The sequence below is a fragment of the Diospyros lotus genome, chromosome 14, assembly GCF_014633365.1.
Source record: "Diospyros lotus cultivar Yz01 chromosome 14, ASM1463336v1, whole genome shotgun sequence".
NCBI classification, from domain to species: domain Eukaryota; kingdom Viridiplantae; phylum Streptophyta; class Magnoliopsida; order Ericales; family Ebenaceae; genus Diospyros; species Diospyros lotus.
In genome coordinates, this window is record NC_068351.1 from 3,576,634 (window position 1) to 3,596,248 (window position 19,615).

Here is a 19,615-nt window from a genome sequence, read left to right on the forward strand (position 1 = left end):
CGCTCGCCCTCGTCGGCTAGATCTGCATTTGCTTCAAGCCTTCAAATTTCATATCTGCTTCAAATCTGCTTCAACCTTCAAGTTCAAGCCTTCAAATTTCAGCGATTAGTTGCTGCGATTTGGGGTCCATTTTTACATTTTGCCTCAAGCTCCCAAAATCTCAGGTCCGACATTGATCCGAACATAATGGGATGCAACATGGGAGGCATGCAATCAATGATGGGTGGGGACATGGCACCATGGTCAGGGGAGGCATGCAATCAATGATGGGTGGGGACATGGCACCATGGTCAGCCAATTATGGGGTGTAACGTGGAGAGTGAGGCATTGCATCCATGTCTAACCCCCAGAAACACCCCCCCCCGCCCCCAAAAAAAAAAAAGGCCCACGTGCATGCAGCATGCAGGAACGCCTGATGTTCAATGTGTGGATGGCTCCAGATTGACACACACTGCCTTTTTTTTTTTGGGGGGGGGTCATTTGGATAAGACGAATAATACAGGCATAATCATGTTCATTTATATATGGAAGAAGAGGCTGTTTTGTTCTCATACTTGATGATCATTGCTATGGTATTAATTTCCAAAAAGGAAAACATAGTGATGTAGGTTAAGGGCAGAAGCAAAATATATATTTTTTCCTACTACCCACGAGTAACAAACCGACCTTAGCTCAGTTGGCAGAGCGGAGGACTGTAGTTGGGGGTAATCCAAGCAGCATATCCTTAGGTCGCTGGTTCGAATCCGGCAGGTCGGATAGATCTTTTTTTTTTTTTTTTTTCCTTTTTCTATTTTGATTTAATTATTATTATTATTATTTTACAATGATGGAACAGTTCATAACAATTCAACCTTCTAAGCATTCTTATACCTACCAGTTTCATTTTCCCGTACTAACAATTTTTCAAAAAAAAAAAGACCTTTTTTCTGAAATTTATTTTCTTTTAATTTGAAGATTAAAAAGGGGTTGGCAGTTGATGGTGTAGCCCCAAAAAAATATATTTAATTTTAATTTATTTCTAATTCTGAACTACAGTTGTTAGATAGTAGTTATATTTGTTCATTAATTGTTAGTATAACAAATTATATTAAATGATTTGATTAATAAAATGAAAAAAACCTGCCACTCAAGAGGGTCAGAGCCCACACAAGTGCTAGATCAATGACAAAAATGTAAATTTCTATTAACCCCCCCTCAACCAAATCATCTATCATAATTTATCATGTTAATAATTAAAGATAAATAATAAATAATTATCTTAATTGAAATTAAATAGCAAATAAAACAATACTATTAATAAAACTAAAAATTGAGTCTAAAAACAAGGTATTTTTCTTTTAATAATAATAATAATAATAATAATTTACCATTTAATTTGACAACTCCTTCCCTACATGTAGAACAGAAAGATGAGAGAGGAGGAGAGCAGATCTCATCCTATTCTTTTCCAAAAAATGGTTCACTTGTAAGAAATTAAATGTTTGTTTGATTACATATATTTATTATAAAAAAATATATAATTATTATAATATTTTTTATAAAATTAATTAAACACTCTTAATTTTTTTATAAAAAAATATGTATGATACAAACATTTAAAACGTCTTTACATAAAATTTATTTTTCAAGGAGATAGGATGATTTTTGTTTTCTAGATAAATATTACATAAAATTAAATTCTAAGTAATGCAATCAAATACATCCTAAGAGTGTGTTTAATTACACACATTTACTACAAAAAAATATGTAATTATTACATATATTTTCTATAGAATCAATTAAATACTCTTAACTTTTCTATGAAAAAATATGTATAATACAAGCATTTAAAGCTTATTTCCATGGAATTTATTTTCCAAGGAATGGGTGATTTTTGTTTTCTAAACAATCATTACCTAAAATTAAATTTTAGGTAATGTAATCAAACACACCATAAGGGTGTATTTGATAGCATAAAAAATATCACATCTAAAGAATTGAATTTCATATTTAATGTTTGACACACTATTTTTCATGAAATTGAGTTCCATGGTATAACCATTAAAACATGTTTTTACCTTTTTTTCTTGAAAAATTCTATATAGAGGGAAGTTGATTTTTGTTTTTCATATAAGTTGAAAAAAACTTTCCTTTCTAGCTAAATGCTATCGTTTGATAGCATTTAATTGGAAAAAAAAATATTTTCTAACTTGCATGAAAAACAAAAACTCTCCCTCTAGATAGAATTTTCTATGAAAAAAAGAAAAAACTTATTTTAATAATTATACTATAGAATTCAATTCTATAGAAAATGTAATATATCAAACACTAAAGATAAATTTCAATTCCTTGAATATAATATTTTTCATATATTTTACATACTATCAAACATACACCCTAACATCATAGAAAATGTAATATATCAAACACTAAAGATAAATTTCAATTCCTTGAATATAATATTTTTCATATATTTTACATACTATCAAACATACACCCTAACATCTTATTGCAAATAAAATTTGAAACAAAGAAAAGATTAAAGTTGCATGCTTACGAGTCCCAATTGCTTCTGCCAGTGACTAGACAGACAACCCCCAACGTTGCAGGATGTGGCACCAAAAGAGTTATCTGGAAGGCAAGGACCAATCTTGTCATCCATACAGGGCATAGCTCTTTCCCTCACCAGTGATTTTTATTTTTTATTTTTTTTATACCAACAAAGACCTACAACTATTATCATTTAATTGTGCACTTCATATGCTCCACTCCACTGACCAGAGTTCAATTATTTACAAACCATGACTATCAAATAAATATAAAAATGAGCTTTACTCGGAGCGTATATCGTTATAACCTCTTATCACCATGTCATGTAAGAAGAAACAAGTTTGCACTATGTAAAATATTACATAAATCTCTCCCCTAGAGTAAATTATGGATAAAAAAAAAAAAAAAAACTATTTCCAATAGATACAACTGTCTTTACAAAGTAAAATTAAGTAAAATTTGGATCTAAGCTACCCAAAGCAATACTTAGTTACCTGATAATTGCCCACAAAAATAAAGGAACAATATCGCACAGATGCATTGACATGTTAGCCCATGTGACAGCAATCGTCCTCAAATATTGTACCTCGTCATGCGAGGGCTGTGGGGACACATGTATGGCACAAGAAAAAGAAAGGTGTACATGCAAGAGAAAGACTCTGCAAAACGATTTAGGACTAGTAAGACACAAGCAGTATAAATTAGCATTCAATTATAGAGTTCAATGGGGCTGTTAAAAACTGAAAGAATGAAGAGACAGAAAGTTGGTATCAAATAACTGCAAGACATAATAATAAACTACTTTCAAATGCTAAGGTAAACAGACCGGACTTATGCAGGACTCTGTCATTACTCATTTGGATTACATGTGTGCTTGTTGATAGAATAAAAAATGGCAAGACAAATCGCTCTGTTGAAGAAACTCACTATCATAGTATCATGCGTGTGCCAATAGTAATCAAGGGAATGCCTTGAGCACAATACGTGTCATAATAAACATGCATATATAGATATATATGCACACATCCACACACAGACTCCCACACAAATAAGATTTTGAACAAAGGAACTGAAAATGAAATATTCCTGTCCCATCTAGTGTACATGCATGTTGTTTGACTAGTATCAATCAGATTTCAGGGAATCACAAAGTGCATGTGCAAGTCAGTTAGCAAATTACCTAACCACTTTTTCCTATCCTTGCAAACTCTTCTTTCTATAAGAATGCCAAACTCACAGACCCAACAGTTATATCCAGATTCCAGAACAAGTCCTATGACTGCATTCCCCAGTGTGAGAGAAGTACATGATCAAGCACTGGAGTAACAGCTATAACAGGAGGTAATTAGTAATTTCAATTGTTTCCCCTTCTAGTTTTTTACTTATTATTTATTTATATTATATCCGGCACCAGAATAATAGGCATCATGAATGTCAGATAAAAGTAGCTTCTGCCATTAGACAAAGATATTAACACATCATTGTTAATGAACTGTAAAAGCCGGATAATATCAAATTGACTGCCTAAGTCGAAGTTACCTTTTCATAAAACCTTGGCAGAGAAAAGCTGCAATATGTCCTCACTTAAACAAGTAAGCAATCCAGAGTTTAAGTCACGTGAGTATTTCACATCTCGAATTGGATGTTTCTGATATTTAAGACGCTGAGCAACCATAAAAGATGGCAGCTCTTGCAAGACCAACTCACATGCCACTTCATCTCCAGAAACAAATTGTATTCCATGACCTCTGTCTATAATTGCAGATTTAGGCAGTCGAATAGAATCTACATTTGCACACACAGATCCTAATTTCTTATATCTGATGCTACCCACACTCCTGTAGAGAACATGGGATCCTTGGACTCCTTGCCCCGTGAGAGAGGTGGTAGGGGATGGTGAAGGTTGAGAAACAGCAATGTCACTAGACATCTCAACTTTGGGACGAAAGGAGGCAACAATGTTATTGCTGGTGGGACAATAAGCAAGAGCTATACAAATTCCTTGATTCTCTGATTCAGGAACCAAAAACAGCCTTCATCAAAAGTCAACAAGACATCAGATGATCAGAACATTCCAACATTAAACAGAAACCACAACATATGAGAATTTTGAATTAATAATTTTCCAAACAATCATTTAGGGTTAAAAGTGACAACCTTAACAGTAGGCAATGAACACAGATATTCATGCACACAAATAGAGTGAAGGCATAATAAAGATAAGAATACCAGATAGCAACCATAGAATAATTTTAGAATTGACTTATCACATGAAATTTTAAGTTCATTATTACGGATTTACAGCTATCTTTACCTTAGATTAGATGTGTAGCACTTCTTCTATACTATAGTGTTCTTTCCTTATTATGTTCATTACAGTACTAAAAGTTACTTCTTGTCATGTTCCTGCCATATCTATAGTATCCTGCATTTATATTCATGTCTACTTCTGTACTTTGTATCTGTATTGATACTTCGCAGGTAAGTTCAAAATTCTCTGAACAAGCTAAGTAGGCAATCTAGCTAACCCCACCCAGTGGGATTAAAGTTGAATATGTTGTTGTAAGATAAACAAGTAATATACTTGTCGGAAAGTTGGCTATTTCTGTGCTGCGAATCGAAAAAAGTGTTTTAGGAACCCAATTTCTAAGTAGGATTGCAGAACTAATAGGATAGCTGGTGCTTATACAAGTCCAGAAGCAGCCATGTAAATCTCTCAATTGAATAAAGTAGTAGTTTAACAATTTTTTTAGTATTTAGGTTCTTTGGATGTGAAATGCAATTCTGACCACCTTCAGTTATTTTGGATTTTTCATGTCATGCCTAGATTCATCCAGTTCTTATTCTTGATTTTTTAATTTTTTTGAATTTTGTAGGCCCAGAGACAGATCCCACCCTTCTTCCCAACGCAAAAAGAGGACCTTGTATCGATTGCAGCACCCAAGAGAGCCAAATTTCATCCTGTTTTATTATTATTGACCCAAACTGCAACATAAAATTTCCTATATTACCTTGAAACCAGTGAGAATAACATTTCTGTGTTTATAACTAGTAGCTAATTACATTGATATTCAATGAAATTGAAGGAGTGCACTAGTAGCTAAGTAAAAAGAGTAGGAGGGAAGCTATCTATACTGCAACACTGCTTGGATGTGAACATAGAAACCTCCACCCTCTGAAAAACTAAAAGAGTATGGAGACCTTTAACAAGTTTGAATCATGGTTTAAACTCCCTGCCCCAAATAAATCCAATAACCCCAAAATCACCGTATAGGTGCAAGGAATATTCAAACCGCTGAGCATGGGTGCTGGTATAACAAGGCTTAGATCACTCAGCCAAGCAAAAATTTTGTTCAGTTCACAATTCTTTGCAGTTCAGTAGGAAGTAATGAATCCATAAACAAATGGAAATTGTAAATGTTTAGATTTCTATAGATTTATAGCTAAGCAAGTAAGACAAGTACAAACTTCAAGTACTTCAGGAAAGAATATGTACCTTTCTTCACTGCTACCAAAATTCCAATGACATAAACCAACCGAAGAAGCAGTAAGGAGGCTTCTAACACCAGAAAGAAAACTTAATTCTGGTGAAAGAGAATGCACAGTGTGAATGGGGTTGCACGTCAACCCCACCATGGATTCGACAGGCCTTACTGTTTGGCGCATATCAAATACCATAACCATTCCATTCTGCATGTAGTTTACAACCATAAATCAAAATTATCCAAATACAAGCTTGGCTTGCCATAGAAAACAATTTAGGTTATGACCTGTAATCCAGTGTATGCATAATGTGAACAGCTAAGATCCCACGAACATGACCAAGCAGCAGCCTGGAAATACAACAACCATTTCAGAGAATGTCTAATCCAGAAGCGTAAAAGACAAATAAAAGGCATCCAAGTTGTCTTTACAAAAAACATTGATAATTTACCACCACCCCCCCCCCCCCCACCCCCCCCCCCCCCAAAAAAAAAAAAAGCTTAGATGTTGGAAGCTGAGTGGATCAGTACTTGGCCCTTCCAGAAAGATACTTGGAGCACCCAAGAGTAGGTGCAGAGAATTACAAAAGCCTAGAGGGAGGGGAAGTAGATGATTTTGAACATTTATGAAGATAGATGATATTGTAATTCAAATGGAGAGTAGCGCTACTTATAGAACCACCCAGTGTGATTTCCCTTCACTGCCTTTGATGTGAGGTGGGACTCAATTGACTTGTCATATGCAGATGCCAAGGAGGCAAAGTTGGCACATCTAATCAAGTAAATCGGCTAATTGTCCATTGATGGGTGTTCATACCAATGGCATTAAGTTCCAATGTCACATAGCATTTGAATGATCCTCTGCCTCTCATGGCAGGTCGAGGCATAGTTGCCGATTCAAATATGAAATAAGCCCTACATGTTCCCTTGCCAAGGCTCCTTAGGCCCTACTCCCAGCCTAGATTTGGTGTTAAGAATATGGAACACTTTGAGAGATTGCTTCTAGTAGGAAGATGCAGGTTGAGGAGGTATAATATGCTTGAGTGGAGGGACCAAGCACAAGAGAAATTGGAACACAAAGTGGTGAGAGGGGATCCATGGCTTAGATTCTACAAGAATCACATTAAGCACATATGCATAGCCCTCCTTAGGCTGAGAAATGTGGCATCTTCTCTGAAAATTTTAGGAAGGGCGCCCCCAGTGCACAAGGCTCCCAGTTAGACCTTGTCGAGAGAGGATCCAATTTGTATGTCCTTCCCTTTGCTTTTTGCAAAGTTGTTTCCACAACTCAAACCCATGACCCTCTAGTCACAAAGGAGCAACCTTACTATTGCTACCAACGCTCGCCCTCCATCTCCTCCCAAAAAAAAAAAAATCAACAGCTTACATGTCACCTCCACAAGTCTGAATAGTTGGCATTTCTTCTCTAGACTTCTTTTCAGGGAAAAGAATCCAATGAGCAAGTATGTCCACCAAACATGGAAACAAAAACGTCCCGAGTCTAGGAAATTGCAACACCATATGCAATTTAGTCAAGAGGCAAATCATAGCAAGTGGATCAGCTCTTCAACTCAATAAATATTTGATTATTGTATTGGGCACAATGTGCTCTTGCAAACATACAACAGATACAATTTTTCTTGTCCTAAAAAAATTCTTTTACCACCCAAGGTGGTAGCTCCGCTAGTGATACCCCTCAAACAAAGACTTGAGGCCTCAAGTTCAAGCCCAGCGCCCAACGAATTGCTTGGGTAACCACCACCCCCTAAGGCCCCTGGGCTTTTGTGTGTGGGGAGGGGGGGGGGGGGATTTGCTCCTAGCAAGGGTTTTCTCAAATGCCCTAGATGACCAATGTACATGTCCCACCAAGTTAGAGAAAAGTACATTATGTCTCCAGTCACTCAGATTGTTTTACTGAGCAAAAAAAAAAAAAAAATCATTATTTTACCCTAGTAAGTGGCACAAGGCAAGAAGAATGGCACTGTTAATTAGTAGCTAAACCTCTGATCAATAGAAAACAATATCACATGGACCAGTCAGAATGTTTACCAGTAAATCATAAGAAATAACAACGTTGTTGCTTTCAGTGCTGAAAAAAAAAAAAAAGTGAAGCAGAGATTAATGAATTTTCCAGTGGGGATAAAAATTGTATAATAAGAAATGAAAGGTTTAGAAATAATAAGATTTGACAGCAGTTAAACCTGATAACAGATAATTTCTTCCCCAAGGAAGCCACAAGTGCTAGTTTTCCATGAGCAGAGACATGTATATCCCTTATAGCTTTTGTATTGTCAGGAACCTGTATATTTTCTCTTTCATGTGGAGCTATCAAACTCATCTGCACAACCCAGGTTTTGCAAATATCCAATGAAAATTTTGCATGGTTAAAAATGCATCCCATGCTAATAAAGCCAATTCATATATAAAGGACGGAAATTCTTTACTTTGGTGAGTACATGCTTTGCCCCCATCCCGGACAACCTTCGTGCAATTATTAATGCTTGACTGGAAGCATCCACATCAAAAAATTTAGCACCATCTACCTGCAGCACTTGCTACAGAAATTACAATTGTTAGGTTAAAGGTACAGTGGTAAACATAAAATGTATGGGGATCAATAACACAACTTAAAACCATTGCTATTAAAACCAAACTGAACAGCATGAAGTCATCAATAACGAAGTTCAGTCCATCTAAAAAATGGGGGCATTGCAAATAAGAGATATCTATATTTCTACAATGATGCCACCACATTTGATGCATGCGAATCACTTTCAGATGAAGGTATAAAAGTTGGCTGTGATGTGCAGCCTTCAGGTACACCATAACAGAAATGGGTTAATTCTGTTTGCTGAAGCCCTAATTAGTTTCAACTCAGCCAATGCAGCTGAAATGAAGGCAGTTAGATTGGCTAGTAAATGAGCTGCAAAAGAAGACTGGAAGTTGAGGACCTTTACTGGTTGGTGATTAGGAAATCATTCTTGTTGCTTTGGTGATTCATCAATCTTGTAGTCTGTTAGGTCTTGCAATCATACATTATGGGGTAACTCATAAACTGGTTGTGTGGGCACTTACAAATAATTTTTCTGGTTTTCTCAGTGGTCTGTATGCGTGTCTTTCCATATTTAACTAGTTAGTTGTTGTGCCTTTTCTAGTTCAGCAAAACTTCTTTATTTAATTTGTCTCCTTTACAGCTCTACATTGTCTCAGTCCTGCTGCATTCTTCTCTGTTTGATCCTTAGTTATTGACTTATTAGTAAGATAATATCTTCTATAAGATTATTGAAAGACAGCACCTTCAGTATGCAAACCCCAGCCAACGTTGAATTTTAAAAATACCCCCAGTACTAATAATTGAAATATCTAATCATTTACATTAACTAAAGGATTAAATACGTAAAACCACTTTCTTAATCATTTACAAAACTATAAAATTTTGTTTCTAACTGCCAATAATATTTATACTCTATGAAAAAGTTATAACACCAATCTGCAGTGCATGACAAGTGATACCATGATCACAAGCAGCGCCCCCACCCTCCCAAAGATGGAACCATAATTTGGATTTTCACTTCTCAGATCTATGGTCCATAAGCACACCAGGTCGCAACATAGATCAATCTCAATATAGAGAAAATATGATTGGGAAAATGAAAAAAAAATTAGGATGCCAAAATAAATTAAAAAAAAAAAAACCCTAAGGCTAGGGATCTAAAAAATTGATGATTAGGAAAAGTAAAAAACTCGCTAATTTGTCTTCATTCTACTTACCTATTTACTTAAATAATAATATAGATAATAAAATTCTTTTCCAAATTATGTGTGTATATATAAACAACTGGCTTCAAATTGAACCGCAACCCAAATAACACTCCAACTAAGCCTACCTCCTCATACCGCATATAGTGAAAATGTTGCACCCATACCCATACCATAACAAACCATGAACCAGATTAGATTGAGCATGAGACCCCAGTATATTCATACATACACACAAATATATCATAATCAAACTAGACATCTAACTGGAAATGTTGTAATGGGTGCCAATTCTTAGATTATTGGTCAACCAGTTCAACCATTACTATAAAATTAAAACGCATTCTATTAAGTTCTAAAGTTAGTTCCTCTATATAACTTTCATGGAAGAAAAATAAACCCAGACACTCAGAATGGTGGTTGCCAGCACTTTTTAAAGCATCTGCTGTAGCAGGACTTGAGTGTTCCCAATCACATGCTCTTACAATTTTGAGATCCAACTGGAATTAAAATCAGCTGGCAGGTTTTTCTCCTTTCAAATCCAAGTCATTGAATAGAACTGTTGGAGCAGCCAATTTCCAGTTGAAACTATGATTAAAATCAAAATGCCAAACCATGGCAAACAAAAGTTACAATGTCACATGACCAGAAAACCACATATAATTACAACAAATCAAGCCTTAATCCCACTATGTGGGAACAGAAAATCAAACAAGTGAAATAAAAAATAACGCAACACTAGATATTGGACCTTAAACCAAAGTCTAAGAATGTGTGTGCGTGTGTACAGAAAAGCTGGAAACATATAGCACAATAAGATATTGTAATTATCGAAAAATATACTTGAAATCAAATGGAATTTAACTGAACAAGATTTGATATCACATCCTTGGTTAGAGTCTTGAAATTCGTCCTGAAGTATCAAAGGTAGGGTTCAGGCAAAGTTAAGTATTCAAGGATCGTAGCTTCTAATCTTGGTCTCATTCTTACACAAATGTCCCACAGGTAAACTGACAAGAGGGGAACCATAGGAGTTCATGAAATACTGAACAAACAGCTCTAACATCAATTTTATTTTCGTTTTTATTTTAATACCTTAAGAATTTTTAACTTTACACCTCTGAATAATTCTACCACAATTCACATTCAAAACCATGATTAGATTAAATAACACATGGAACTCCCCATGGATAGAAAATCTTCTATATCACCACTTGTCTTCAAAAGTTGGATAGCACGAGGAAAATGGAACAAAAACTTACTCAAAAATGGGCTTGTTAAATTATTAATTCCACAAGAAAGTTCCTAAAGGATGTAAAATAAAAAATTTAACCATGCATAATTTCATTCAGACACTAGATTATTCTCTTATTTGGGAAACAAACATACTACAAAAGAGCAACAGAAGACGTCAAACCTGTAACAAAAGGCAGCTTGAAGATCCTCGCCCATCAGCTTCAAATTTATGGTTATGTCCTACAAGATATTTAAAATGACTAAATTGTATCATTAATCAGGAAGTACAGTTCATGGTTTTGACAATGTGTTCAGACACAGAATTTAAAGAAGAGTAAAACTAATGCAGTGTGTAATCCATCCACCAAGCAAATATTTTCCCTCACAAAGAATAGTTACCAAATGTGGCTTGTTCTTGACAAATATCACTTGCACTGGGAAATCTTGATGACCTGCTTCCTGTGTCTCTCAATAAATGCTCCAAATGACTTGTCCTCTGTCAGATCATAAAGTTCAAACTACGGAAGAAAGCCAAATAACATTCTGCAAATTTCTTCCTTTCTTCAAGGTCAAAGTTATTAATATAAGAAAAAGTAACCCAAAAAAAGGCAAGGAAAATAAGAACTCTCATAATCACAACAAACAGGAAAAGAAACTCGGGAAAACAATCAGGCCAATATTATGCAAAGAACCTATGAACATAACTGCACATTCCAAAAAGAATAAAAACCAAAAATATCCTTATAAAAGGGCAACACGGTGCACACAATGCCTGAATCCTGAGATCGCATGATCTAGGAACAATAGCTACTGTGATGTCTAGGAATGAAAGCTATTGTTAGATCAAGGAAGGATCAGGTGTGTGTGGCCCTAACCCAGTGTCCAGAAATATTTTTTTATGGCCCATCATGAACCAAGGTCACAATGAAATAATTTTGCAATGACTTTCCAATGGACAAACAACAAGAAAAATAGCAAACACATCCATAATGGAAACCATAGATAAAACTGAACATGCCTCTGTAAGTTGGTGTACTTGCAGATGCAAATCAGCTTCTCTCCTCTGCCATTCAACTTCTTTCTTATGCCAGTCACTATCCTGCACAAAGAGGTGCAAACACCAATAAAACTACTTAAAAATAATTAACTCGGCCTCTAGGAAACAGTATCAGCTATAATATGAAAAAAAAATTAACAAATTACAAGGTCTTTCTTAGGTATTGAGCAACAGCTAACCCAGAAGTAAAATTGGAAACTAAAGGACATAAGCATATACATTTAGAAGGCCAACTTAATGGTGCCAAAAATTCTGCACTAGTGGTGATTAAGCTGCAAGATTCAGCCAAAAGAAAATGAAATCAATGGTAAACTAAATTATAGATGTTGAATCAAGAAAAATCAATTTAGAATCTCAGAAAATGTTCCTCTTGGAATTTAGTCAATAAATTTATTACACCCTTAGGCACCAATTCAGGACTTGGAGGTTGTGATTGATAACCTCCTGTGGCCTGGCAAGATGAATAATTTAAGTTCCTTCTCCCAGAGAAACTGTCATCCTTGGAGTGATCAGGGGCCGCTCCAAGTTCTTCAGCCAATAGGTCAGATCCTTCAGGCATTGGAAGCAAAGCCCTTAAAAGAGCCCCAAACCCCAACTTCTAATACACAACTCCCTCATATCATATGCAAAAGGACTCCAAGGCCATATAACAAGCTGGGATCCAACAAACAACAAGTGTTAGAATACATTAGGCTCTTAGATTCTACTCGAAGGAGCCAAGGTCTCAACACAAGCTTAGGAGGAGAGGGAGTCTGAGTACGGAATTTTTTTGTGGGGGATTGCTTAGATGGGGGGATGTTGAGCATGAGCGTTCACTAAACAAGCAAAAGGTGTTGAACTAAAAATCGGACTTTGAGATAAAGACATCATAAGCACTTTATCAAAAGCAGACACTCACATCAGACACTTCCAGATAAATATAAGTCTTAAGTGTGCTTGTTGATAGCTGTAAATCTGGGATAGCTGAGAGCTACAATCTTTGATTGATTCACAGCTACTATCTTCAGCTAATTGATAGCTATAGTTGTACTAAATAATTGATAGCTAGTTGATCCTAATGCAATCTTTTCTATTTAAAATAATAGTATAAATGCCAGGTGCAGAGTTGGAGAAAAAGCAACCTACAACCCTTTCTTCATCATTCTTCCTTCAACAAACTTCCTACAAATTTTCATTACTTATGTTTCAACTCGATTTTTTTATTTTATATTTTTTACTACTGAATACTTCTGGACACTTGGCAGCACCCATTTCTGTCACAGGGGCTTCGGTGTCTATAGGTAAGCAAACAAGTTAAAAATCAAATATAAATAAAAACAATGTATATTTGAATTTATTGGTCCCCATTTGCTTAAATTACTTATTTTAAAAATCTTAATTCCAAAACTTTTCATATTATGAGTTTTTAGGATATATATTAAGAATGACAGCGAAACCGTAAAAGTCACTATTTAATTTTAAAAATCTAAACTTCCATCAATAATCACTGGCAAAAGAATGATATTCTATGACCATCAAATACATGTTTCTTCTTACTCAGAAATTATTTCTACTTCAGGAAATGTTTACAGGTGACAGAGAATATCTCAAATCTAAACAAAAAAGTGTCCTCTAATCAATTATCAATTATCAAACTTAAATTAAGAAAGAAAGAACAGAACATGAACCAAATTTTAGTCAAAGTTACTGAAACAGAGAAGAGAATAAACCAGACTGAACAACACTACATAGTTTTCCTCTACTTGTTTTCCTTAACTTTTAACAATTTAGGGGTCTTGTTATAACTTAGAACAAAGAGTGGTCCATAACAAGCACTGAAAAAAAGTGTTGCCAGCTACATATATATAGAATATAACGGCAAAGGCAGAAAGCTCCAACAAGGATGAGAAAATACAAAACTAGAACTTGGAAGTATGTGATATAACATTCATAAGAACTTTGTTACCTTCTTCTCAAAAGAAGCACATTTAGCTTCAAGAGATTTAACTTTCTGCAACCAACAAAACCATCTTATTTCAATATACTTAATTTGAATACTTCAAAATCTGAATCCATTATGGTTCCACAAACATTTTCCTTTTTTCCGAAAACCCCTCATGATTGTATATTACCTTTTGTAATTCTTGATCAACAACAACTATTTGTGATGCATAAATTACTCTTACATCTTTCAACGTGCATTTCCTGTTGCATTGAGGACACTAAAAAATAAAACTGTAAGAAAATGAAGATGGAAACAGGGATATTTATAGTGACTCTTCCTGATAAGGAGATAATTGATAACATAAAATACCTTCCCCGAATTTTTCCTTTGCTGCAACCATCTCTTGATGCATGAAACACCATATAAGTGGCCACAAGGAAGACAACTGCAGTCCCAAAACCATATAATTAGATGAATGCATAAAACGGAATATGATTATCTTATCACCTAAAAGGATGAGAGAAGAGAAGATTACTTGAAACTTAACATAAAACCCTGTCCAGTGAGACATTTAGCAATATAAAAGTAAAGACCAGATAATTAGTGCTACCAATTACTGAAGCCTGTCAATTTTACTTGATACCAAGTTTATCACCAACAATCTAAATAAATATCATTCAATTCAATTTTCTTCATTAACGCCAAGGAACAAACATAATATTATTCATTAGATAACTACTACTCAGTAACTATTGCAGCTTTAACCAGTTGGTCAACCACTTTTCTTCAAGCCACTTATGTTTCTATTCAGGAAGCTTGGGAGAAGTTGGGTATAGAGGAAGAGATCAAGAGCATGGAATCATTTCTATCAATGCTGTCAATGGATTGGATTTTAATCTGAATCTGATCCATTTCCAATCCATTTTAATTTGAAATAATTTATTGATTTTGATCCAATATGAAATTATGATTCAAATCCAATAATACATGGATTAGCAAATCAAAGATGATATATCCGGTTACAATCTGATTCAAAGTAAATATAAGTATAGAGGAATTTAAAAGTGAAGAAACAACTAATCTTCAAAGAAAAATTAAAGGGTAGAAGGGAATGGAATGGAGAAAGACAAACAAACCAAATGTGGAAAGAAATGGCTAATACTCTGAGAAACACGGCAAAGGTAGTCCTTGGAGAGACAAATGGTAGAGCCCCTAACCTTAAGGAGTCTTGGTGGTGGAATGAAGAGGTACAATTGAAAATTAAAAATAAGAAAACTTGCTATAAGGCGGTATATCAATGCAACAATGAAGAAAATCAAAAAAAATATAAAGAAGCAAAAAAGGCAGCAAAAAGAGCTGTTAGTGAAGCAAGGTCAAAAGCATATGAGAATCTATATAAACGACTTGATACAAAAGATGGAAAAAGGGATATATATAAATTAGCTAAAGCAAGAGAAAGAAAAACACGGAATTTAAATAAAGTGAAATGCATAAAAGATGACAATCAAAATGTTTTAGTAAATGAGGGAGCGATTAAGGAGAGATGGAAGGAGTATTTCACAAAATTATTCAATGATGGTGGTGACACAAGAGTTAGGTTGGGACATCTTAGTAACTCCGAAGGGAATGTGAGCTACACATTCTATCGACGCATAAGTTCAAATGAAATAAGGCAAGCATTAAAAAAGATGAAAAATCATAAGGCAGTGGGACCAGATAATATACCAATAGAAGCATGGAAATGCATGGGAGAAGAGGGCATCTCTTGGCTAACGCAACTATTTAACGCCATCCTTAAATCAAAAGAGATGCCAGATGAGTGGAGAAAGAGTACTTTGGTTCTTATATATAAGAACAAATGAGATGTTCAAAACTGTGAAAATTATAGAGGAATTAAGTTAATAAGTCATACCATGAAACTCTGGGAGAGAGTAATAGAGCAGAGGCTCAGAAAGGAAACAAAGGTGTCAGAAAATCAGTTTGGTTTCATACCTGGTAGGTCAACAATGGAAGTTATATATTTACTGAGGCGTCTAATGGAAAGGTATCGAGATCATCAGAAGGACCTACATATGGTGTTTATAGATCTAGAAAAGGCCTATGATAGGGTCCCTAGAGAAGTATTATGGAGAGTTTTAGAGAAGAAGGGAGTCAAAATAGCCTATATACAAGCCCTTACGGACATGTATCATGGTGTAGAGATAAAGGTCAGAACATGCGGAGGGGATACTGAACCATTTACAACTATAATAGGACTGCATCAAGATTCTGCACTAAGTCCATACTTATTTGCCCTAGTAATGGATGAACTCACTAAAGATATTCAGACAGATGTGACATGATGTATGCTATTTGCAGACGACATAGTGTTGGTGGATGAAACAAAAGAAGGAGTGAACACTAAGCTTGAGTTGTGGAGAAACAATTTAGAATCTAAGGGATTTAAATTAAGTAGAAATAAAACAGAATATATGGAATGCAAATTTAGTAAAAATGCAAGAGTGGATGATGTTATAAAAAAATTAGAAGACCAAATCTTACAAAGAAAAGACCATTTTCGATATTTGGGATCAGTGATTCAAAAAGATGGAGAAATCCACGAGGATGTCGCACATAGAATTAAGGCAGGTTGGCTAAAATGGATAAATGCATCGGGGGTGTTATGTGATGGTAAAATCCCATTAAAATTGAAAGGAAAATTTTATAGGACAGCTATAAGACCAGCCTTGTTATATGGCTCAAAATGTTGGGCAGTCAAATACCAGCATGAGCAAAAGACGAGTGTAGCGGAGATGAGGATGTTAAGATGGATGTGCGGACATACAAGAAAGGATAAAATTAGAAATGAAGTTATTCGTAATAAGGTCGGAGTAGTGCCAATCGAGGAGAAGATGAGAGAGACTAGACTAAGATGGTTTGGTCATGTGAGAAGGAGACTAAGAGACGCTTCTGTGAGGAGAGTTGATGAAATGGAACAATTAGTCACAAAAAGAGGTAGAGGTAGACCCAAGAAGACTTTGGGAGAGACAATAAAATTTGATATGAAATATATGGATCTAAATGAGGATATGACAAAAGACAGAAATACATGGAAGTCTAGAATTCATGTAGTCGACCCCACATAGTGGAATAAAGGCTGGATATGTTGTTGTTGTTGTTGTTGTTTATACTTTTGTTTAGAGGGCAATATACTTGCATACTTAAAAACAATCATAGATTAAACAAATACTAATAATCTAATACATACATATTTCAAACATGATCGTATTTATGATGAACAGATAGTAATATATATATACATACAGTAAACAAATATTCACATAATGAACAATAAAATAGCAACTATTGGGTTATCAAAGATAGTCCAAACATATACTCTTTTCTTTCTACAAGGAAAAGTTAAACACAACCTTTTGAATGGTAAACCAGTCTTCCTCCTCTCTATTTTCTTTCTAGTTCCTTCTTGATCATCTTCTACTTCCACAAATTCTTTATTATAGTGTTTGCACTTTAATCTCTCCTTTTGATCCTTTAAATTTCTTAAAAACATCCCGTACCTTTGATGTCAATCTTCTCTTCTAGCTATTGAAGATGGGGCATCATTCACTTCAATTACAATACCTTTCTCATTTTCTCCAAAAGATGTAGACATCTTTCCAATGATTATTATATCAAATACAAATCACATGAATTCTAGCTTGCCATTCATTTCTATCTATGGCCTTGTCTTCTATAAAACCCTTGTGACTAAGATGATACCTAAGTGTCTCTGACTAAGTTTGTTTTGGTCTTTCTCTACCTCTTTTGCTAGAAACAATGATTAAGTATATCAAAAGCCTGAAAATAATATATCATAAAAATAATAACAACAAAAATATTAAAAACTATTATAACATGCATAAAACGAGTTTAATTAAGAACTTGATAAAAAGTAATTTGGTTAACTCACTCATAACTTAACATAATAGTGAAGTATAACAATTGTTCTGCATCATAATAGTGAAGTATAACAATTGTCCTGGATCATAATAGTGAAGTATAATGTCCAGGATCTAATTGAAGAAAAAGAGGGATGCGGAGGAAGAGTAGTTTCTCTTTCAAAAGGTTGTGCTTATTGTACCCCCAAGAAATGAAAGAGTATGCATGTAGACTAAGTAACCCCTTATCTTATTGTCTTTGATAATCCAAAGGCGGCTATTTATTGTTAACTATTGTTTACTATATTATTACTTACCCAAAAAAACTATTGTTTACTATAAATACATATCAATATTCTTCGCCAGATTTTTTACTATAAAAATAATTATGTTAATAATAAATATAAGTATATATTTTTTAATTTATGATCATATTAAGTCCTCTAAATACTGTATAAAAAATGTATTTATATTTGCTTCAGATCAAAATGTAATTGGATCGGATTTATAGAAAACTTATTCGATTTTTTATATGCATTAGTGGATTCAAATCATAATTGGATAAATAAATGCAGATCACTAATACGTATCCATCAAACTAATCAAGAAACCAGATCAGATTCGGATTAAAATCCAGCCCAGTGATTGAAGTCCTGATCTAAAAAACAATTACAGGTTTTCTTCAAATTTTGACTTTTACCTCTCACTCATCACCCTCAAAAAAATTATTTACAACAATTTTCAAACTTCAGCCAATGTGCATTACTGCATCCATCCTTATACAAAAGATTCCTCACCCCCAAATTTTCAACATGATTGCCCTCACATACAAACATGATTCAATGCGCACTCTTAATTGGATATGATTTTGTGTAATTTTCATAAATATCTGGCAGCATTTTTTCTCCAAGAATCAATTTCTACTTTGTGAAACCTGAGCGTGTATACAATTTCAAAGATAAGGACTCTGTCAAGTGTGATGTATATGTATGGGTGTGTATGTGTTACACAACGTGTGTGTGTGTGTGTGTGTGTGTGTGAGAGAGAGAGAGAGAGAGAGAGAGAGAGAGCGAGCTTCTGACCAGACTTGGTGATCACCGCCATTCGACCAAGCCTCCATGCAAATTGGGCAAAACAAGCCGTCAACATCACCCCTACTCCACTCTCCCCCTTTGTCGCCTCCCTGCGACGAAGACGCCTCACCCCCTTCCCTCCTCCTCGTACTATCCTCATCCTCTTCAACCGCATTTTCCCGAGTATGGCCAATCACTGCCTCCTGAGAAGACTCCGGCGGTCCGCCATACGAAACCCTAGATGACTCCACGGCCAGAACAAACCCCTCTTCTTCGTCTTCGTAGTCGGCCTCTTCTTCATAGTCCTCGTCATCGTCATCGTCGCCGTCCTCGTCCTCATGGTCTTGAACAACAACCTCGTCTTCGTTCCCGAATTGCTGTTGGAAAGGTACGAACCGACCCTCCATTAGCGATCCTTCGAAAGGCGTGTTGCTACATTAGGGGCTTTTGCGGGCTTTTCCCCCTAATTTAACTTTTCCGCGGGAAAGAAAGTAAGAAACACTTTTAAATTAAATATTATTTTTAATTTATATTTTTATAATTTATAATTAAATTAAATTATTTTTTAAAATAATTACCTTAGTTAAAAAAAAATGACAATTAAAGTCAATGGTCATCGCTACTGTAATAATAAACAA

The 19,615-nt window shown here is 34.9% G+C and overlaps 1 protein-coding gene and 1 non-coding gene across 4 annotated transcripts; one reads left to right on the forward strand and one right to left on the reverse strand.

Annotated features, from left to right (window-relative positions):
- The first annotated feature begins 661 nt into the window (after positions 1-661).
- TRNAY-GUA (transfer RNA tyrosine (anticodon GUA)) lies at positions 662-756 on the forward strand. The gene is made up of 2 exons: positions 662-698; positions 721-756. It is a non-coding gene; the product is annotated as a tRNA-Tyr (tRNA).
- A 1,946-nt stretch (positions 757-2,702) lies between these two features.
- Positions 2,703-19,432, reverse strand: LOC127789921 (uncharacterized). Of its 3 annotated transcripts, none has more exons than XM_052319018.1 (14): positions 18,987-19,300; positions 14,357-14,432; positions 14,175-14,247; positions 14,009-14,053; positions 12,025-12,105; positions 11,406-11,502; positions 11,188-11,246; positions 8,456-8,566; positions 8,213-8,349; positions 8,061-8,100; positions 6,300-6,362; positions 6,026-6,219; positions 4,069-4,562; positions 2,703-3,188 (listed from the first exon to the last, which is right to left on the reverse strand). In XM_052319018.1, exons 1-13 carry the CDS (start codon positions 19,150-19,152, stop codon positions 4,073-4,075), a joined length of 1,632 nt encoding a protein of 543 aa, XP_052174978.1. In that variant the 5' UTR covers positions 19,153-19,300; the 3' UTR covers positions 2,703-3,188; positions 4,069-4,072. The 3 variants fall into 3 exon arrangements, with proteins under 3 accessions (XP_052174978.1, XP_052174977.1, XP_052174975.1); XM_052319017.1 differs by having other exon boundaries at positions 2,708-3,188; positions 8,456-8,554; positions 14,175-14,264; positions 18,987-19,432; XM_052319015.1 differs by having other exon boundaries at positions 2,721-3,188; positions 14,175-14,264; positions 18,987-19,432.
- Positions 19,433-19,615: the final 183 nt, after the last annotated feature.

Excerpts from the sequence above, each read along its gene's own strand:
- LOC127789921 (XM_052319015.1), bottom strand. The coding sequence starts at position 19,384 with ATGGAGGGTCGGTTCGTACCTTTCCAACAGCAATTCGGGAACGAAGAC. Across the intron at positions 12,106-14,008 it reads GTGCTTCTTTTGAGAAGAAG|GATAGTGACTGGCATAAGAA; the intron begins GTAACAAAGTTC and ends CTCTTTGTGCAG. Across the intron at positions 8,350-8,455 it reads CAAAGCATGTACTCACCAAA|ATGAGTTTGATAGCTCCACA; the intron begins GTAAAGAATTTC and ends TGGGTTGTGCAG.